The sequence below is a fragment of the Pararge aegeria genome, chromosome 7 (genome assembly GCF_905163445.1).
Source record: "Pararge aegeria chromosome 7, ilParAegt1.1, whole genome shotgun sequence".
Taxonomy (NCBI): domain Eukaryota; kingdom Metazoa; phylum Arthropoda; class Insecta; order Lepidoptera; family Nymphalidae; genus Pararge; species Pararge aegeria.
Genome location: NC_053186.1, coordinates 3,223,061 through 3,246,695, shown reverse-complemented (window position 1 = coordinate 3,246,695; position 23,635 = coordinate 3,223,061). Strand labels below are relative to the sequence as shown.

The 23,635-nt window shown below is 34.7% G+C and overlaps 1 protein-coding gene and 1 non-coding gene across 2 annotated transcripts in view; both read right to left on the bottom strand.

Moving 5' to 3' along the window:
* Positions 1-21,869, bottom strand: part of LOC120625146 (V-type proton ATPase subunit D 1-like) — a 52,902-nt gene extending 31,033 nt beyond the window's left edge. Inside the window, exons 1-5 of the mRNA XM_039892108.1 lie at positions 21,833-21,869; positions 21,091-21,262; positions 19,795-19,906; positions 18,214-18,285; positions 17,417-17,577 (exon numbers count right to left, since the gene is read on the bottom strand). Of these exons, the coding sequence (XP_039748042.1) occupies positions 17,417-17,577; positions 18,214-18,285; positions 19,795-19,906; positions 21,091-21,262; positions 21,833-21,848 (533 nt within the window). The 5' untranslated portion in view covers positions 21,849-21,869. The remainder of the gene's footprint in view (positions 1-17,416; positions 17,578-18,213; positions 18,286-19,794; positions 19,907-21,090; positions 21,263-21,832) is intronic.
* Positions 19,265-19,338, bottom strand: Trnan-guu. The gene has a single exon. It is a non-coding gene; the product is annotated as a tRNA-Asn (tRNA).
* Positions 21,870-23,635: the final 1,766 nt, after the last annotated feature.

The window sequence follows — 23,635 nt, the reverse complement described above, 5'->3', positions numbered from 1 at the left end:
CATAAATACTTATAATATACAGATAAACACCCAGACTCTGAAAAACATTCATGTTCATCACACAAACATTTTCCAATTGTGGGAATCGAACCCACGGCCCTGGATTCAGAAAGCAGGGTCGCTGCCCACTGCGCCAATAGGCCGTCTATATATTCTATCTTACCTATCTAGTAGAAGCGGTTATAGCCCAGTAGAACTTCGAATTCACTTTCAGGGAGCCAAGTTCGAATCTCAGCACGCACCTCTAACTTTTCTAAGACTTTTCCGTCCGTTTTAAGTTATTAAAAATATCACTTGCATAAACGGTGAAGTGATTTTGTCCAATTAAAACTCAAATCCTTGATCATAAACATTTCTTGGAAAATAAAAAAATAAACGAAAATAATAATAAAGAAAAAAAGATTTTTTTTTTAATTATTAAAAGTTTTCGGATCCGACAGGATTTGAACCTAACTATCTGGCAAATCAAATCCTGTCGGTTCCGAAAATGTTTATGTGTATTTTAAATTTATAAATATTGATATTTCCTCCAAGTGTATGTAAAAACACTATAAAATTCGAAAATAATTATCTAATATCTCGACGATACAATTCACAAGTAACTTATTTTAAACTTCTATCGGCAGTCCCGAAAAACTGAAGTAAAAAAAGTGGGGATGTTTCTTTTTTTGCTTGTTGTGAGGTGCTAGGATACGCGGTAGGTCAGGGTTTTATTTGCACGCGAACAACGTTGCGGCGAACCACAAGTAAATAATAATTAGCCAAAGTTCGCAGTATTGGTACTGTCCGTCGTTACTGCCCAATAGTTATCTGTTGAGACAACAATCTTGTTGTGGACTCGATTATTGCATTGACCGTTAAGGGGGAGTTCTAATATTCTCTCGATATCGAATTCTAATATCGATACTTCTTTTTTTATGCAATAACAGGCGTTCCTTGCCGTATATATAATCTTTGAATGCCCACGTTTATACGAACGGCGTTTATAACGTTTATACGGTATTTAAAGAGTAAGTAAGTAATGAGTAAGTAAATTCCACGTTTTTAAATCGTTTTTTTTTAGTAGCAGTTTTTTTTGGTTTTACACCTGTTTTTGTTATTTGCAAAAGGCGTTACTTGCTGCATGAAAAATATTTTAAAATCCATTTTAACTGCGTTGGTAATTTGTTTACAGTATACACTTTATTTTTTTTTTTATTTTTACACCTGTTAAAAACTGGTGCAAAGTTGCTAATAAAAAAAGATAAAACTAAAAAATTAAAACAACCCATCTCATGCTAAAAATTTTAACTTCGTAATAATTATGGTCACGATCGATATTTTATTCGAAAAAAACAAACAAAAAAAGCTTTCCTCTTTATAATATAGTATAGATTGATTATATGCCCGTGGCTTTCCTTGCGCTCATGATGATTTAAACAATTAATTCGGGATGCACTTTTTAACATTTATTTTTCTCTCCCTGAGACCAACCACCAACAATAGTCGTAGTAGCACCTTACTTTTATAATTGATGACCAACTGGCGCAGTGGGCAGCGACCCTGCTTTCTGAGTCCAAGGCCGTGGGTTCGATTCCCACAACTGGAAAATGTTTGTGTGATAAACATAAGTGTTTTTCAGTGTCTGGGTGTTTATCTCTATATTATAAGTATTTATGTATATTATTCATAAAAATATTCATCATTCTTAGTACCCATAACACAAGCTACGCTTACTTTGGGGCTAAATGGCGGTGTGTGTAATGTCGTAATAAATTTATTTATTTATTTATTATAATTAACTAAAACAAAAGAAGGGAATCCATTCGTTTTTTTTCTGGTATGAAGTGACCAACCGTTTGTTCGAGAAACCATTCTTAAGTGGAGTGGTTTTTGATGCTTCAATATTAATCATGCACGGTATATGTACGTTCTTAATTATATGGTATGTGTGTGTCTCTGTCTGTAACATCGAAGCTCTCGAAAGGATGAACCGAATTTTGTTTTTTTTTTATTGAAAGGTGAATTATTCGAGAAAAGGCCGCTGCTACAAAATGGTGAGTTGCATATTTTTTCCCAATAATATTGGTATCAAATTAAAGGGCTCGACTACTAGAAAACTATACATGATCATTTTCAAATTCAAGATGGCCGCCACCACAAAATAGCGAATTACACTCTTTTTGTCGGATGGTTTTAACTTAAAATTCATTGTGAAAAAACTTTGATAACTAATCGAATAGTAAACGCAACTTAAATGGGCCACCACAATACAATGGTGTTAACTTTATTAACTGTAATTTTTTTTAATGTTAACAAAAGTTTTATTAATTTAATATTTTTTCATTACACTTGGGGCCCTGGTCATTGGTTGCTAGGCAATGGTTGCTTGGTAAAAATTCTGTCAAGTTCGGCTAAAATATAGAGGTAGGTACACACGCCCTGGCCTTAACAACTCGAGGTCTGCGATCTGGGAGCGCCTTGTATCTAAATAGGACTTTCAAAACACGGACTCGATTCGTTTTCAACTAACGAACTGAACCCCTAGCATCAGTAGCCTAGCCTAGTAGGAATTACAGTAGCATAGCCTAGTAGGGATTAGTTTCAATTTTTTTATTAACATCAATATCATCGTTAGGTGCCATCTTCATATTGAAGTTCGGAGGTCAGCAGGTAAAAAATCTTACGATTCCGAATAGGTATGTCCGGTCCGATCTCTTATATCGTTATTTTGCACTTAACTTAACTCGTAAGCCACTTGTGAATATGACGTGTTCTGCATTACTCTATGTAAACCAGCACGAAAGATTGTTCTTTTTTGAATCTGATGATTCTTTTTCTTTCACTGGCCTTTCAACATAAAGCTATTTATTTTGATGAGCAAGAAGAAGAAGTCTTTTTTGCACATACCAATAGAAAGCCAGGTTAACAAAATAAACGATAATAGAAAACATATGCACAAAAGCGGCCTTGTCGCTGGAAGCGATCTCCATCAGACAACATTGACAACCCTTGGTTTAAGAAACATATTACATAAAACGGGATAGTGCAATATCCAAATTTCCTAATTATACACACTAATACAGACAATACATACTAATAATACTAATACTATATATATACTAGCGAACCGCGCCATCTGTCGGACTGATTTGTAAATCTAAACTATCCAGGGGCCAACCAAACGCATACCGAAAAATTCATTCAAATCGGTCCAGCCGTTTAGGAGGAGTCTAGTAACATACATACGCACACAAGAAATATATATATAAATATGTATCAATATATATACTTAAATACATATTTCCATTTAGACATACACATAAAATTACAGATTTTTTTTTTGGCAAGGTGAAACTTCGCAAAAAAAAAATGATGCAGATGCCTTTGCTGAAGACCAGTTTGATAGGTAAAACAGACAGCATAGTTGAGTCACAAATAAGGAACTAAAAATAACAAACAGACACACTTTTGCTTCTTTTTTAAGAATCAAGACACACGGTAAGACACATGAGCAAAGTTACAGCCTCTTGCAAAGTTACAGATCTTCTTCTTTATAAAAAAAAATTAGCTCTCCCTGTTTGTGCGCTTAGATCTTTTAAACTGCACAACGGATTTTACATACAGTTTTCACAAATAGATATAAGAGAAAGGTTATAGGGTTATCTATACATGCATATTATAATAAAAAAAGGCAAAGAATTCAAAGATTTGTAATTTGCAGCCGCAAGAAACAGTTTTGTACGCTTACATTACAAACGCCGGCTAAACCCTAGGAGATAATTATTATATTTAATTAGTGTACTACTACGTATTTAAATATATTAACATTCTTCTTAGTCGTGCACTCTTGGCAGAGTGGTCGTGGATTGCACGGCTTCCCGCGCGAGTCTTTTCAACTTTTGGCGGTTGGTAGCGTGTGGAAAACATTCCACCACAGTTGTCTGGGTCAGCGATTTCACCGTATCTGTCCAACGAGTAGGTGACCGCCCTCTTGCCCTTTTTTCTTCAACCTGTCCTTGCACCACAAATCGTTCAATCGACACCTCATTTCTTGAGATGTGGCCAAAAAACTTTAATATGCATAACTGCACCGTAGACGAAAGTCGTTCCTTGATATTCAGTTCATTTAAAATGGAATTGTTGGTGGGGAATGCAGTCCAAGGGATCTTTAAAAGGCGTCTCCAGCACCACATCTCTAGGGCATCGATTTTTCGGCGGTCTTGTAGTCTTATTGACTAGGTCTCCGCTCCGTATAAAAATATTGAAAAGACAAGGCACCTCATGAGTCGAATCTTAGTCTTATTCTTAGTTATATTAACATACAAAATACAAATAATCAGGCACATTTTTACATTTACCGTGTTAGTATGGTTGTAATAATTGCTCTGATTTCGATTGCATGAAGGCGCAGTTCTCAACGCTATTGCCATGATCATAAGTCTTTAATTGACAATGCGTTGTACATCGTCACTCTTACGCTTACCTTTATACCAAGTCCAGTGGATACCAGGGACGCAGAAGTTTAAACTAACCTAATTCTAAATGTAAACAAAAAATGCCGAGTACGCACGACGCTACGGCACGCAGTGACGTCACGTCTGCGTACTACGGGCCATGGCGAACTGCCAGCTAGCTATGTGGCAGGGCTGCCACACAGCAGCTACTTAACTAACTATCAAAAATTAAAAAGTTTTTCAATTTAATGCGTATTTATATTTTTTAACAAATAAGAGCATACATTTCTTAATGGTAACGTATGGTAAGGAGTTTTGTCTATTGTTCTTATTATAAGTGAATTAATTTAACAAGCCACACCTTCGAGCTTAATTTAAGAGTTACGAGAGAGCTATCTCCGACGAACAGATAAGTGGAAGGAAAAAGTTAACTCTGGCTAAACAAAGTTAACTAATTACAAAACGTTAACTCAAAATTATTGTGATACAGTTAAAATGAGACAAAGTTAGTCTTGAGATAAATGTGTCGTTAAAGTACGCACTATAGAAATTAGATATAAACCGACTGCCGATTAGACTTAATAAGAAATAGCGCATTAACTAAATCAGTAAAGTGAAATTACAGTTGGTCACTTTTTAGTTCAGCGTAATCCAAAATACCATTTCCAATTGGAAATGGTATTTTGGATTTATATTAGTATTTTGGACACGTAAGACCTTGCGTTGGAACCCTACGATGTTAGATGAATACCTGATAACGATAATAGTTTTATAATTTTTAATCAAGTCTTTTTACCTACACATGGAAGAGAAGTTATAAATTTTAGAAAGCATATTCAAATTTTGGAATATACAGCATTTTAATCTGCCACTCTCTGGCAATCACAGCCTGAGCCCTTACTACGCCGAAACTATTGCACGGCTTTTTTATCAGTGTTTTAGCGACCGTAGATCTCGTAGGAAACATTGCATTTTCGATCCACTTCTCAAAAGATCACATTTCATTAAGACACTTTTTTAAACAAGAGACACTTCATAAATTTTTAAATGCAAATAAATATTTCGTCACCATCATGATAGCCACTATAGCGCCATCTTGTAGAAAACAGTGTATATTTTTTATAAGTATTTTAAAATTTATAAAAATAATATCAATATATTATACTTTTAAATTGATTTTGGGCAGCCCTGTAAAGACCGCACGCACCATTACCAATACAATAAAACAGTGCAAGTGTATCGGTGTACCGTTTTGTCGCTAATTACCTCGTTCGGTATGAGTGTCACGCTAATTATTCACCCGCGTTTATTATCAGACGCCGTCTAGACGCCGACCTGACGTCACTTTCGTATGCGAAAGGGCACGTGCATACGAAATTGCTTCATTATTTTACGTTTAGGGCGGCGAGGCCTAGTTGCTACAGTGCTAACTAGTTGATTCCGCTGGTAACCCTACACTGAACTAATGCGAAAGTAAACAATAAAATTAGAAAAAAACTACTTCCACGACCTCCTTAGCGCAGCGGTGAGTGCTGTGATTTCAAGTGGGAGGTCAAGTGGGAGGTCTCGGGTTCGAATACCGGCCGGGCCAACTTGGGAATTTATAATTTCTGAATTTTGGGTCTGGTCTAGTGGTGGCTTTGGTCGTGGCTAATTTACACTACCCACAAATACGTGCCGTGTGTGTAAGTGATATAGAGTTTCGGTACGATGTCGCGCAGAAACCGAGTCGTCATATCAACCGATTGACGTCCACTAATGGACGTAATCGCCCCTTGATATAATCCCTTCTTATTGTGGGAGGAGACCCGTGCCCTGTGTAGTGGGCCGGAAATAGGTTGATATAATGATGATAGGTATTTTACAGGGAGTTCCAAATACCATGGTCACACACACACCCATCTTTATTCATAAGACACACCAGCAATTAAATGTAACAACATTCATTAAAAAAAAAAGTGCTAGAATTAGAATGTCTGTCTGGCGCCATTACGATAATCAATTTTAGGTGTATACAGCATTATCATTATAATCTCCGGTCAAATTATATTTGTATAAACTATTTAACGTCCGAGGTTAAAAATACTGGACGCACAGTGTAAATCGAGTTGAGCTAGTAGCAAATAATATAAAACAGTACCTAATGAGTTTATTCCCAGCTTAGCGTACGATTATAAAGTCACATACAAATGCCGTCAAGGTATAAATTACTCGCTCCATTAGGCGCATTGCTTTAACAGCTAGGACAAAGTTAGCTTTTTGTTTTAAAACAATACTAGTTGTTAACCGCGATTTCGTCCGCGTTTATTACTTTTTGAATTACCGCTGTGTGTTTGTGTTTCCATCACGGGACACCAGACAGATGCGAAACTTCGGAATACTTTTTTAATAAAATATATATATATATATATATATATATATATATATATATATATACAGTGGCGTGCATAGAGGGTATGCATAGGGTATGCAGATGATATAAAATGAAGAACATCTCCAGTCAGAGTTCTAAAAAACTTAAGGATAGGCAAAGTAAGAGTTATAAAAAGTCTACAGTTAAGTACTTATAATTCCTAATGGGGATTTTCTATTGTTGGGTGTACATGGGTGAAGATAATGATCTTCACCCGCTCGAGAAGAGAATAGAAGAGAATGAATACGGAGAGAAATAAATGATTTTATATATTATGAGACTTAAATTAAAAATTTAATGATGTAAGTTTATTGTTTAAATTAAATAAAGCAAAATCTAGTCCGGGGAAGCGGGCTGGGTACGCTAGTATATTATAATTATGAAGTACTTGTTCAAATAAGAAAAATAAAACATCATAATGAATTTATAGTTGTCTATAATCAAATGTTACAATAAAATAAATAAAACACGTGAAAAAATTAGTATTAAATAGAATTGTAGTCTAAATTCTAATTTGCTGTCAGTGGATGTCCGAAAAGTTGTCTATATCACTGTGCGTAGGTACTTAGAACATAACTTTTATCATTGATACTTTCGTCTACGATCATCGTTAAAAGAACAGCTTCTATTCAAAGGGTTACATGAATTAGGTTTTTTATATGCTTTAATTATTGCGGTATCAGATTTGCATGTATAGTTAACTTTTTTCCTATCCATCAGCAATTTTAGTGGTCTTACATCATACTTATCAGATCTACGCGTTGAAGTTGACGCATCTACTTGAGTTTCAGAATATAAAACATTTTTACTTTCAGACTTAGTGCAACTAGTTGATTTATTAAGATTCAAGCAGGATTCAATAGAATCATTCGACAATTTTTTCATGAGACATGAACAACTACAGGATTGGTTTCTTGTGATTGAATCACTAAATCTGAGAGATTTTTTATGCAAAGAATTATTTTCATCGTGTGTACCACTACTTTGATGATTGCTAAACTTTGAATAAATATGACAACTATCTGACTTAGATTTCATGCTACGTGTCGATTTACAAAATCCGTTGTGTATTTCCCATTCTTTCAAGCTCCCGTTGGATTGCTCTTGTTCACATTTACTTATGTTACTTTTTTCTTCCATTATATTATTTTTAAATTGACAACTATACGGCCTGTTTCCAGAAATAGCTTTAGTAACTTCATTACACGAACAATTTGATAATTTAGCTTCAACTTTCGATGCTAATTTCTCCGAGCTTGTTTTGCTTTTCTGATAACAATATTCCTGAGATTGTTTCTGACCTATTGCTGTCTGTATAAGGGCAGGCTTTTCTTTAACGCTTCTTGCACACGCACATTTAGATGGACTCTTGATGGTCGGTAAACTACGAGGTTTATTGCAACATAAACTAAGAGATTCCCTTGTAGATATGTCGCTTATTTCCTTATGATAAGAGCATTTGCAGTTTTGCGGTATTAAGATAGCATATTTGCAACTACAACTAGATGGGTTATCAATTTTTGAAGGATACGAACATACTGAATTGCTTTTCTTAGTGTTGTCAATCGAGTCTTTTAAACCATAACTACATGTGGTTATTCTTGTACTTTGATCTTGTTTTAATTCTCTAGTTTCTTTTGAAGCCTCTGTTTTACTAAGACCTATTATAATCTGCTTTATTATGTTAAAAGTACTTGGAGTAAGAGAAACTTTATTTTCGTTCTTAGTTATTTCATCATCTGTCTTAGTAACGATTTTTATTTTGCAGCTATTGCTAGCTGGTGTAAATGTTTCTCTGTTAGTATTTTTAACATTACCAGTATAGCTACTGCTTTCAGATTTAGTACTTTCACAACTTTTAAAGTTAATTGTACTGCTTTCCACGCTCTTATTAGAACCCTTGGAACATGTTTCGCCTGAATTTAAGTTTACTTCTCGAACCAATGATTCACGTTCAGTCACGGGTCGACTTAAATCAGCAGACGTGATTGAATTTGACTGAGATATTGTAAGAGCACTAGATTCCTTGCTACATTTTTTCTGATCTGCGTTTCTAGAACCTGCTGATGCTGTACTAGATGTTCTTGATACCGGTTTGAGACTTTTTTTACGAGCACATGAATTACTGATAATCTCCATTTCTTTTTTTACAGGCTTAGCATTGTGTTCTCCACGTATATTTCCACCTTGAACTGGTTCCTTCATCATTTTAATAATTTCTTTAAACGTTCTTTTAAATTCATCAAACTTTTGTGCACAAGATGTGGCTGAACACCCTATCGTTTTGGAAGGAAGCTCACATTGAGATCTAGTTTGAACTTCTTTGTCTTGAAGAGATACTTTAGTTCGAGGTCTTAAAGCTTTCCAAGTATCACTTTTATTTTTAGTCATTGATTTTTCATATTGTGTTTGTTTAGTGCTTCTTTTAATGGGAGATTTCCTGCCACTTGATCTTGATTCAGCACCCTCTATCACTTTTCCTTGCGCTTGCAAATCACTACGCGTTCGAGCGTTCGTTTCGCTTTTTGTTTTATATGAAGAAAGTATATATTCATTTCCCTTTTTAAGTCCATCCTCTTTAGTAAGTGATGGTCGAGGTGTAAAATTTTGTAACATACCGCAGCTTTGAATTGAATTTGTCGAATCTTTTGTCTGTGTTATTTTGTTGTTAACATATACTATACTCTGTACAGGTTGTTGACAACTACAAAAATTTTGTCTTTTTTCTTGTTGGTTATCTCTTACACTGTCAAAATCAGGTTTAGCAGGTACAAAGGTTTCGCGTTTATGCTGAGAACCCGATAGTTGTCGACTATTTTTGAGATTTTCGACCTGTATTTTCTCATTTGCAAATGATACTTTTGGTTCTTTAACCTGTAATTTTTTCAACGACTCGCAACTGCAGGTGGTTTCTGTAATTTGAGGTTTTACCGGTGGTTTACAACTACAAACAGGTTGTTTTAATGACATGCAACTACAAACAGGATTTCCAATTTGGGGTTTTACCTGTGGCTCACAACTACAAACAGGTTCAACTATTTGAGGTATTCCTTGTTTTTCACAACTACAACTTGTATCAAATTCACTTATTTTTTCTTGTGATTTAGTAAATGGACTTGCAAAAGGTTTACTATTAACAGATTCACATCGACAATAATCAGAGATTTTCTGACACGAGGAAAAAATATATTTATTATTTTTAGAATCCACTTTAGCTCCAGAATCTATGGTACTTGAAGAAACACAGACACAGGGATCTTCATATTGTGCCATTGCAGTACTATTGCAGGTTGATAAAATATAACGAATGTCACGGTTAGTGTATTCTATGTCGTTCTGACGTTGCTCGTCCGTGTTTTCTGTGATAGGTTGTTTTTCTGGCATTTTTAGATCATTATTTTTTTTATTCGTCATATTTGTGTTACAACAAACTGTTTCAGGAACTTCCATTTGAGTATTCTCGAGTTTGTCCTTGTCAAAACCCATGCCAGGAGGTTGTAAACTATCACCTGTTTCTAAATATTGACATGCACAAGTTGTAAATATAGTTCCCTCCTTCTCCTTATTTTTTTTTATTTTTAATTCTTTAAATCTTTTCAATCTAAAGTTATCTTCTCTTTCAATCTCTTCTAACTCTGAGATAATGTAACGACAGCTTAGATTTATTCTTGGAATGACCATTTTTGATACGACATTCCATTTTCTGTAAAGACAAACTCTTGGCTTACGACTGATCTCACCTCAAATCTTAAGCTGCGGATAACCACCCTTCCATTTCTCTTGTTTAAATATGCAAAACTTGCTATGCTTACAATGTGCATAAATGTGCTTGCTATGCTTACGATACTTAGATACATTGAAATCTTTATTTGCGTGATTGCGTAATCAATCAATCATATATTTCCTTATGGTACTGGAATTATTTACATTTTTTCAACGATTTCAAAGTGAGTATACTTATAATGATCGTACATTATCTTTAACAAAATTTAGGTCTTTGATAACTTCTTAAAACCAAGACATACGTTGTCACATTTGTCACAGTTAAAAGTATGTAAACTACTTTCATTTAAATGAGTTTAATTTACACATTACACATTTTCTAACTATAATTATAAATGTGCGAGAAAATGACGGTAATTATAAATAGAAAACATCGAGTGAAACGCATTGCCTTAAAAAATATTTTGTTTGAGGTTTGCTTAGACCTACGTCGGATTGGGTGGTACTTTTTATAGAACGTTGGAAACCATTACGACATTCAGGCGATATACATATATTATGAACGTGTTGTATACTTTTTTCCTCCGAACACTCATCAGAAGCAATATCGTCATCATCAGGCATAGAGGTTACAGTTGGACCTCGTTTAACTTTAGTAGTAGTAATAGTTTCTTTTTCTTCCCATTCTGTACCGTCTAAATGTTGTCTCAGTGTCACTTTAACCTTTTTTTGGGTTTGCATTTCATAATAACCTAAATTTTGGTGACTTCAGAACTAGTGCTCATTAAGTCTGAAGCTCCCCTGCTTTCTCTTTCTAACCTTGTCCTGCTTTGTACTTTTGAACATATTCTGCTCTTATTTTTTGGACTTATGCTCCCTTTTTCTTTACACAAATTATAGCTAGATGATAACTCAGAGGTGACCATAGAGGTTTTTTGATTGTTTTTTTTGTGTATCGTTGTCAGATTTGGAACTAGTATAACACGTACTTTCATTCGAGGGTACCTTATATTTTAATAGATCACTGCAGGTATTGCAAGTTTCCATTTCTTCATATGTAGTCTTTTTTTCTTGTGATAAATCTGATTTTGTGTCACTATTGTTAAAGCATTTTTCTCTGTATTCAAAACGGCGCTTTTTCTGTGGCTCTTTAACTTTCATTAGATTTTCACTATTAACACTAATAGCTTCTTCTCTAACTTTCGTATTTAAGCTTATTGTATCGTCAATTTGTGATTCATGTGATATATGTTTCAAATCTGTATCTCTATTAATTTCTACTTTTTTATGCTTAGAAGCTGAGTGTGTAACCATCTTATCTCTTGTAGGAATTATAGTTCCTCCTAAACTATTAAAAGATTGTGTTTGTTTATCTATTTTATGCTTCATTCTATCGCATGATTCAAGAAATTCTTCAATATTGGCGTGCAATATATTAAATTTTTCATAATCTTATTAAATCCGTTAATCCGTTATTAAATCTCTAAATTCCATTAATCTGGTCTTGTCACTTTCTTCATTTGCGATATTTTCATCTTCCTTATAAATGTTTAGTTTCTCGTCTACTTCTTCACACAATCGTATGAAACTTTTAACATTAAATAGTAATTTTACTTTAGGGTCAATTTCTTTTATAACTACTATAACATTTTGCAAATGACATTTTAGATGTTCTAATTTGCGATCCAAATTTTCATCTTCAATTCCATAGGACTCATCAGTGTTTAAAAGCTTGTCTAGCCTTACTATTTTCTCTTCACTACATGAAATATCACCCTCTATTGTAGTACATTTTAAAAGTTTTGAGTTTATTAAATCACATGTTTTAACAAACGCATCTACACCTTGAGACAATACACCCTGATTTTGATATTCTGTAGCGAGTTTTTTGACGTCATTTATTTTATTTTTAAGTATGTCTATTTCATTTTCATCTATATGCGTTTGCTTAGCTGCATAAATATCAAGTTTTTCCCTGACATCTTGGCATACGCTAATAAAGTTTTCAACACTAGGGGAAATTGTTATTTCCGGCTGAAATTCCTTTACTATATTAATAACTACATTTAAATTGGATTTTAAAAGTAAAATTTTTTGTTTTAAATTTGAATTTACCACACCTGAATGCTGTTCACCTGCTTTGAAATAATCATTTATTTTTAGTCTAGTTGCCTCACACAAACTCAAAAATGCACTTTCATCCATATTTTTAATACCAATTTGTAGGAGATCTCTACCATGGTCGATAAGTTCATTTAAAATACTTTTGAAATGGTCTACTATATAAGCTTCATAAGTTAAAAGTTCTGTTGCTGAATCGACGGACGTGTTTGATTCTTTAATTTTTTCGTCACCAAATTTAGACGACGTTGTATGGATATCTGATTCTACCTTTAATTGAAATATAATTGGGGATTCTTCTTCAGATACATTGGTAATGCAAATTCCACAAGGAATAGTTTCGTTAGGCTTATGTTTTAACTCTTTCATTTGTTTATCTTTTTTCTTTTTTTCTTTGACTTTCTTTAATCTGTGGAATTCCTCTATATCCATTTCTTCTAACTCCGTAAGGATATAGCCAATGCTTACGTTTGTTTTCGGTATTACTATCTTTTTCAGGACATTCATTTTCCTGCCAACAAATATTTAAATTTATATTTTTCTTGGGATTTAAAGTCTACTATCCCACCCTTCTTCTCTGTTAAGGACGACTTAAGTGACTTTATTTTCATTTTATTAGGGCAAATTGGAGCAATTGGATTTTACACCGATTAAAAATGAAAACTTTTATATAAACTGAAGTAAGCCAGCCACCTATGGCACTAGCTAGTAGATTTCGTTTTAACATCAGCATCACTTTGCTCCTTCCTTTGGGTAGGACTGTAATGATACATTGTCGTCTGCCGGATATTGGTCCGTGTTATTTTTTAATGTTAAACTATTCTTATATGTAGTTGTTAATGAATCTGGTTCGTTATTAGATAAAAGTTGTTGCGAAAATGTATTAGAATATTTTGATGCTAAGCACGCGGGGAAATCATTATAACTAGATGTTGTAAAATTACAATCTAAATCTGTAGATAACAACGTGACTGATGACATACAAAACCTTTCTATAGGATCTGACATTGGTGGTATAGAACTAAGAACTTCAGATTTTATTTTGTGATTCATTTCTTTATTGCCCTGTTCATTGAGCTCAGACTTCTTTACTGTGATTACACCTACAGTCTTTGAGCCAGAAAAGGGATTCGATTTATTGGATGAGCTTGAGCCATTATTTGAAAAATCTACCGATCTGTTAGTTGAACTTGAATGACTTATAGGTGGTTTTCGTTCTCTTATTGGAGCTTTTACTTCCCTTTCAATTTTTATCACTTTTTTTTCGATACTAATTGAACCATCCTCATTTTTCACTTTAATTATTTTTGTTATTTCTTTAAATTCCGTCTCCAATACTCTTAAATCTGTATTTATATCGCTTTCATATGCTTCTTCATATGTTTTTGTGTGATTAGTTTGTTTGCATGCAGATTTTCTATTAGGGTCTACTTTAACTACAATCGGTTCAAATCTTGTTATTTGTTCATCACTCTGCGCTTCCTTGGCTATCTTTTTTTCATATTTGTTTTTACAACTGTCACACAATTTACTTAAATCAATTTCGTCAGTTACAGTTATTTCACTTGATTCATCGTTGTACAGTAATCTAACATCGTCATCATCAGCTTTTCTTCGTTTATTTGTTTGTTCTATATCGCAATCTGAATTTATTCTTAATTTTGTCTTGAGTTCCTCAGCAGTTTTAATAAATTCTTCAACACTCGCATTTACAAATCCTTTTTCATCCATATTTTTAGTTATGCCGACTATGTTAGATATTTGTTTTATTAAATTGTTGATCTCAGTAACCAGAGTCTTATCGTCTCCTAATTCAGGTATCAGTGATCTCCCGCTTTCGGTTTCACTATCTTTATACTTAGAAGAAACTTTTTGTTCTATGGTACTATCACAAGATGTACAAATAGATTTTCCTTTATCTTTATTTTTATCTCTTTCCTTCTTACCATACATTCTTCGCTTTATATCTAGAACTTTTTTCAATCTAAAGAACTCTTCTCTAGCTAACTCTTCCAATTCATTATTTATGTATCCCATAGTGACATTTGTTTTAGGTATAACGATTTTGGCTAATACGTTCATTTTCCTGTAGACAATTGAGACATTTTAGTTTGATTTCTTTACCTGCCGACAACTCTCCCATATAAGGACTTTGGACGGTTCCTTACTGTTTTATGTCATGTACCAAAATTACTTCTTGAAATTTCAATAAACCTAATCCAAATTTACGTTTCCTTCCTGTAATATTTCTTGTTACTTCCGTTTATTTTTTGGTTTACTATTTTTAACAATGAGTTTAATATCCCAAAATTATATAAACTTTCCAACATCGTATTAATTCTGTGAATTTATGTTACGTATAATAAATATATAATACACATATTCAAGTTGCTCGTGCGCTTTCTCGTTTTGGTCCTTCACCCCCGACGCACGAACGACGTGTTATAATATAAGTTGGACGTGTGTGTCCATTGTATTTTCTGAACGGATAAACCAATTTTGATTTCGATTGTTTTGTTTGAAAGGTAAATTACTGGTAGAAAACTTTACTATAACAAATGTTATTAGGTGGTCACAACATCCTCAATTTCGGTATCAAATGAAAGGGTTTTAGTAATAGAATAATCTTCACTAAATTGAGGTTAAAGCAATTCAAATATCACTCGCTTCCATGGTGAAGGAAAACATCGTTAGGAAACCTGCATACCTGAGAGTTCTCCATTGTGTTTTCAAAGGTGTGTGAAGTCCAACCCGCACTGGGCCAGCGTGGTGGACTGAAGTGAGCCGTGAATGGGTTGATATAATGATATAAATATAAATAAATATACTACGACAAAACACACATCGCACTGTAGCCGCAAAGTAAGCGTAGCTTGTGTTATGGGTACTAAGATAGCTGATGAATATTTTTATGAAAATAATACACATAAATACTTAAAATACACAGAAAAACGTCCAGACACAGAAAAACATCCATGATCATCACACAAACATTTTCCAGTTGTGGGAATCGAACCCACGGCCTTGGACTCAGAAAGCGGGGTCGCTGCCCACTGCGCCAACCGGCTGTCTAAATATGTATATCCTATATGGGATACATAAATCTGTATATGATGATATTACGTTTCTACGCATGGGTGCAATTAGTTTTATTTCTTTAATTTTTTATATTCCCCTTTTGCGTTACGTTGCAGAACAAATCAATGTGTTTTCTTTGTAACTTTCTCAAATAAAAATGTACCAATAAAGCAGAGATAACGGCCTATCATAAGTCAAGTGTCCATATTTTATATTATGGCAGTTTTGTTTAAAATTTGGTTATAATCCGTTGAGGTACTCGTGACAGTGCAAGGCTTTGGTTTTACAAATGATTTCTAAGAACACCCTCGGCTTCTAAAAGTTCCACTGCTAGGCAAAGGCCTCCTCTCTTCTAGAGAATAGACCCGCCATGTTGCTCTAACACGGGGTTGTGGCTTTTAACGATCATAATGGCTCATAATAAAAAATAGTAATAATATACAATATACAATGTACATAGTTACATTAGCTTCGCGATATATTAAATAAAAACATTAAAAATAAAATCATCGATCTTTTACGTTTAAATAGAAAATTAAAAAAGAAATTAAAATTTACCATGCCAGAAACGTAAATGCGTTACGTAAGTAGTTTCTTAGTCGTCATGAAATTAGTATATACCATGCTAGACACGTTCATGCGTTACCAGAAGCAAAGAAGTTTCTTGGTCGTAATGAAATAAGTATTTACCATGCTACACATGTTAATGCGTTACCACAAGCAAAGAAGTTTCTTGGTCGTAATGAAATTAGTATTTACCATGCTAGACAAGTTAATGCGTTACCAGAAGCAAAGTAGTTTCGTGGTCGTAATGAAATTAGTATATACCATGCTAGACACGTAAATGTGTTACCAGAAGCAAAGTAGTTTCTTAGTCGTCATGAAATTAGTATATGCCATGCTAGACACGTTCATGCGTTACCAGAAGCAAAGTAGTTTCGTGGTCGTAAAGAAATTAGTATATACCATGCTAGACACGTTAATGCGTTGCTAGAAGCAAAGAAGTTTCTTGGTCGTAATGAAATTAGTATTTACCATGCTAGACAAGTTAATGCGTTACCAGAAGCAAAGTACTTTTTCGGTCGTCATGAAATTAGTATATACCATGCTAGACACATAAATGCGTTACCAGAAGCAAAGTAGTTTCTTAATCGTCTTTATTTTGGGATAATAGAAAGGATGTCAATTAGAAAACCAAATAGAGAAAAAAATGCGTCCAGTCCTTAAGAGGCGGAAGGGTGAGATTATCGGCAGCTTGGCTTTTAAGGGCCTTTCTAAGTCTTCCTAACTACGAAATGAAACACAAATGAATTAAATTTGACGACCTCCCTGACGTAGCGGTGAGCGCTGTGATTTTAAGTAGGACGACTCGGGTTCGATTCCCGGCACGTGCAATCAATAATTTCTGAATTTCTTCAGGTCTTGTCCGGCACACAATGTAAGGTTTCAGATTAGCGAAGCGTTCTTTGTTCTTCTACTAATACTACGATATACTACAATCACCAAACTGCCTACCCAGGGTGGTGATTATGGGAAAATCCTTTCGTTGGGAGAGGCCTTTAGTCCAGCAGTGGAGGGTCATAGGCTATTGATGATGAGCCAAGCCAAGGCGACCTGAACTCTAATTATTATAATATCCACTTACTTTGTAGCGTTCTTGTTGGCGATCTCCACCGTCAGGAAGCTGGCTCGTAACTGCATCATCATGATGATTCTTTTGAGCAAGTCCAACCAAGCTTTCTTAGTCTCCTGTATAGTCTGACCGCCTCTCTCTATCCCCAAATGCTCGTAGGGTGGGTATTCTGTCTGTAATAAGAAGATAAGGGTGGGGTCGTCGATTTTATTTTAAGTTACTTTTATGATAGGTATCTTCTTTTGACGAGCTCCGTTTTTATATCTGCCGCCAAGCAATATTGTTGCAATGGTTTTCATCTGGGAAGCCATCCGCTTGGTCCGTCAATTAAAATTATAGAAGAAAAATGTCTTATATTTCTTATTAATTAAACTACAATAATAATTAATTAAAGATTTTAAACTAAGATTTTCGTGGTTAATCAACATTTCTTAAATATAAATAGTTCAACGGGTACATACGACGATAATATTTTTGGATTCGTCGATGATTCGACCCAGTTGCATGGATCGTGGTCACGACGGGACTGCGTAGGTTCGAGATGTCAAGTTGAATGTCACGGGCAGAATCTGACTACCCGCTTAACAGGCAGAATCACGTTCTGCCTGTTATCGACAAATCCAAAAAAATTATCTTGGTATGCACCCGTTGAACTATATTTAAGAAATATTAATTAACGAATATAAATACAAAATAAATAAATGAGGGCGGGCACGGTATCCAATACCGTCATACCATTTGCCGTGGCGACAAGTTGATTTAACTTCCAAGGTGCGCCGATAGATGTTGATGCACAAAAGTCAACTTACCTCAATTATTTCGAACTGCACTATTTTGACACTTGAAACTTGTTTTGTGTATTGCTGGACCACCACAGCCGCCTGGAAAAAAAGATGCAATTTCACAAGATGTTATTTTTCTTTTTGAGAGAAAGAAAGAAAATACATTTGTTCGTGTTAAGTGTTACAAACGATACACCTTATAATAAGTAACAATGTCTGTGGGTAACACCGGACAGAAAGGGTGAACAGTTTTGCAGAATGAATGTTAAAATATAAAATATAAAATGTAAATTTTTGATGTTGGAAAAGAGCAACTGCTGAGTTTCTTGCCGGCTTCTTCTCGGTAGAATCTGCCTTCCGAACCGGTGGTAGAGTCACTACACACGGACAGACTTGACGTTTCAAAAGTGCTTGTATTAGGCCTACTTGAAATAAATGAATTTTGAATTTTGAATTTTTTGAATTTTGCACATGCCATGCATTTGAGGTACGTGCATGCCGCTGATTTTCAGCTGAGACCCGAGTGACGATACGGTAAATTAAAAAAAAAATAATAAAAATTAAATAAATAAATAAAGTAAAGCACAGGTTATTCCCATTTAAGTAATAAAAGTGATAAAAGCAGCAAAATTATAATAAAATATTAACAAATAAATAATAAAAACAAAAAACTGTAAATTACAACATAAATAAATAAAACGTTGCAATTATATAACTAATGTTAATATAATATAATAAAATTTGTATATAAAGATAACAGTATAATTATATTTTGGTCGACATAACACAACGTATTGGACAGACGAAATCGAGCGAGTCGCTGGGAGGCGCTGCAAACAAGCGGCCCAAGACCTTGGATTTTGGCACTCCCTCCATAACTACTATTTCCAACAGTGAACGTTAATCTGACGACGACGTTGATATGATAATGATGTGGCCAAAAATTGATGTTTCGAAAACAATTAGTGAAATTAAAAGAGACAAAATAGCGTTTTATGCTGAGGTTATAATTTAACGGAAATATTTTGTAATAAATAAAAATATTGGTTTTTTTTAATTTTTTAATAAAAAGAATTTACGCCCCCGGGTGGGCTCGAACCACCAACCTTTCGGTTAACAGCCGAACGCGCTAGCCAATTGCGCCACGGAGGCAGATGGGTAACCTGTCGAAATTACGTATCAAATCATTCAGTCATTCAATAGAATGACTAAATAAATATAATTATATCAAAACAATGAGATTGTAACAATTTATTGTGCCTATCAATTATTTTATTTCTTTGATATACATTTTATAGAACAATAAAATTCATTAAGTGTTGTATACTCTGATAATAATTATATTAAGTACACAACGCTTTTTAACCACCTGCATACATAGTTTAATGACATTGAATTTTGTGAACGTTATTTTTCCATCGTTATCAAACTTATAACGTTTTTTTCAAAAATTTAAATAAGAAAGTGTATTTGTTGTTTTATCCTTTATTCACTGAGCAACGTAGCAATCTTGTGCAACGTAGCAATATTAATTGTGCAGCTGAATGATATTTTTGTTTTTTATTTACACCAAATTTTTTTCATTAATAAACAACTGTTTAAACATACCGTTCTAGGAATATCCTCTGTCACAATGTTGTTCAGCTGCGGGTAGAAGTATCGACTTCTTGCGAGAAGGATGAAAGCGTTTCTCATATCCTCGCCGAAACCTTCGTATACCCTGCGCAAAGATAAATTCCCCTGTAGCCCTTAGCCTATCTTGCTAGTTTATCAGCTGTTCGTTAAAAAAGCCCTAACTAAGCAACCAATTTACTTTATTTTTGGCATAGAGTTAGTAGAAAGGACGGAGAAACATATGCTACTTTTTATCCCAGGAAAACAAACGGTCCCCACGGGATTCGTAAAAACCTTTATAAACGCAGACCAAGACAGCGGGCAACAGCTAGTTCTAATGGAAGGACTTCCACTTTACTTTCGGGGAACCGAATTCGAATCCCAACATGCACTCCAACCTTTTTTGGAGAAAGCGAATGACACAAATATTTGAGAGTGAGTGTTGGAATGAATCATAGCCACAGACAATTGCACCAAAGACTTGTATTTTTGATATATCTCAACATTTACAGGTCGTGGATATATGGGATGCATACATCCAAGCCACTTGTGAAATGTCTGGTACAGCTGCAGAAGCAGGGAGAAGTGCTACTAAAAATGGAGTAACGTTTTAAGCAATTAAAATATACCTTCTTCAACGGCGAAGGAAAACATCGTGAGGAAACCTGCACGGCTGAGAGTTCACCATAATGTTCTCTCTTATTCATTCATTTATTTACTGACATTTTGATTTTGATTTTGATCTTTTTAATTTTTTAATATCCATGAACCAAATTTGCACACTATTAATTTATTAGAATGTTATGCTCTCTAAACTGACTTAATATATTGTTTACCAACATCTTGATATTTTACCAACGTTCTTGCAAATCAATTATTATTATTATTTATTGATTTTAATTTTTATTTTTTTTAATTCTTAACAATGCTTACAAAAAAAAATTAATAAGAAAAAAAAATATGAAAAATTAACAATTAAATAATAATTAATTAATTTGTTTATTAAAATTATTATTATATTATAATTATTATTATTATCATTATAACGGCGTGCGAAGTCTACCTATCCGCACTTGGCCAGCTTGGTAGACTACGGCATAAACCCTTCTCACTCTGAGATGAGACCCGTGCCCTAGTAGTGCAGCTAATGGATTGATGATAGTGATTATTTACTGTTTGTAACACTTGTCATTCATAAATGTATTCTTTCTTTTTCTTTACCTAGAATGAGGCGACAAGAAACTCTATAGAAAACTAAAATTAACTAGACACTAGGCCCTTATTTCTTACTCATATAACTTGGAGGCGAGGTGCCTTAGTTCCCTGCCAGTGGCCAGAGCAGTCCATTTCATCAGCTTCCGGCCGAGGAAAGCAAGATGTAGTCGGTTTCTCATCTGCTGTAACGCGACCAAGGAAGGCATGCACGGGTAGCGTACAACACCAAAGGTGTTTTCCTCTTCCTCTGAAATAACAAGGTAATAGTTGAAGTAAACACGGTGATCGAGCCCTGGACCTCGTTATCAACAGTCAAACATGCGAACCACTAGACCAAAGAGGCAATTAAACAAAAATGGTTATCTTGTGAGGACAGGCGAAAGCGGTGATAGCCTAGTGGGTAGGACTTCGACTTCACTTTCGGGGGGCGAGTTCGAATCCCAGCACGCAACTCTAACCTTTCTACGTTATGTGCGATTTAAGCAATTAAAATAACACTTGCTTGAACATAGAAGGAAAACATCGTGAGGTAACCTGCATCCCTGAGAGTTCTCCATAATTTTTAGTTCTCCAATCCGCACTGGGCTAGTGTGGTGGACTACGGCCTTAACCCCTTCTCATTGTGGGAAGAGACCTGTGACCTGTAGTAGGGCGGTAATGCATTGATATGATGATGATGATGAAGGTTGGGCAGCGATCGGGAAACTTCGTGACTCTTTTCGTCCAAAATCCCTCAGTGCCTGCGCTAACTATGGGCCTCATAAGAAGGCTCAGAGACGCTAGATGCTAATATCAACAGAGTGAAAAAAATACAAACCGTCTTCGTCATTCATTCTGTACGATTATAATATATAATTTGATAACAATAATTTATAATTTGTAATGTTTGTATTGTTACTTTTCAAAGTATTTGTAGTGCATCTACATTTCTATTTTCTTTTTATTTGAACTTTTAATTTTGTCAAAACATTATTCTAAATAACGCAACGGATTTAGGTTCGAAAAAATGTGCTATTGTTGGCTATTTTTAACATTTTTAATGGTTGTTTTCGCGTTTTACGTTTTAAATTTTGCCATTTGCATTTCAAATATATTATTGGATATATGTGACAGAAGATGTTTTAGATCTCTTTTATTTCTTTTTGTTTGGGCTGTCAGTGTTTTTACGGAACCTTGTAAGAAGTATTTTAATGCCAAAGGCAAGTTTTCCAACTTTATCAGTTGGAAATGAGCTGACGATCTTTAAACGCCTGAAAAGATCTTCGTAAATTATATCTAGGAATTAACTAATTCACTGCAGCTTTTAAAGAGAAAAAAACCGCATAAAAACGGTGTATTAGTTTCGTAGCGACAATGTTGAAAAATGAAAATTCTAAATTCATTTAGTTCAAGTAGGTTCAAGTAGGGTTTATAAGCACTTTTGAAAAGTCAAGACATTCTGTTTGTAGTGACTCTACCACCGGTTCGGAAGGCAGATTCCACCGAGAAGAGCCGGCAAGGAACTCAGCAGATTGCTCTTTTTCGACATAATTTTACAGTAAACAATCTTTTCTATTTTCTATCTTATGAGAGATGAGAGCGAAGCCTGCTTCCAAGGAGCCTTGTCGTTAAGAAATTTATCAGGTGTTACAGACAGACTCACAGTATCTTCTTAGACCAGGGCGCGTTTGGAAACCTCGTAGCTTTAGTTTTAAGTTGACGATCACCGATTTATCACCATCAACACACTCCTATGTCATATTTTACATGTAATGTACGCATCAAAAGTGCCATCTATGTGCCTATTTGAATAAAGAAATATTTGACTTTGACTTTGACATATTAAATTTCTTATACCCCTCTTTTAAAGTGGGGGATTAAAAGGGAATTATTCTAGTTTTTAACTTGCAGAACCGTTTAAAATGATTCAATATGCCCGCGCTAAGTCACCCACTTCTATATAAATCGCGCCTAAGACCTAACTTCCTATCAAATTAATCTACACTTAGCAGATTTAAGCTTTTAACTAAGTTAGAAGAGGCATCTTAACTACTTAGTACGTAAGCACCTCGAAATTAAGTAGGTGGTTGATATCCCATCAACACGCACGAAACGCCCTCCCGGTAACTGTGTTTCCTGCCACGTATAATTTAAGTACCTTCAAGGCTAGAGTGAATAGGCTTTTTCTAGGCAAGCGTGCTCCAACCTAGACCTCATCATTGCTTTCTAACGGGCATGATTGTCGTCAAACGCTGGCCTATCGTTAATAAAAAAAAAAAAAAAAAAAAAAAGGTCGATGTCCTAATTGGCGCAGCAGGTACTGTTTCTAGACTTTGTTTCAGTAACAACGTGAATCTAGAGCCTAATAGTATTGCAAGTTTCCCGCCAAAGATGAAATTAACACTACCCGTTAAATTAAGTTAGGTACCCGTTAAATTTTGGCGCAACGGTGAGCGCTGTGAAATTAAGTAGGAGGTCCCGGGAATTGGAAATTTATAATTTCTTCATTTTCTCTGGGCTGCTCTGGTTTGGGGTTGTGGCTGTGGCTAGTTACCACCCTACCGACAAAGACGTGCCGCTAAGCGATTTAGTGTTCCGGTGCGATGTCGCGTAGAAACCGATTAGGGGTATGACTACTATA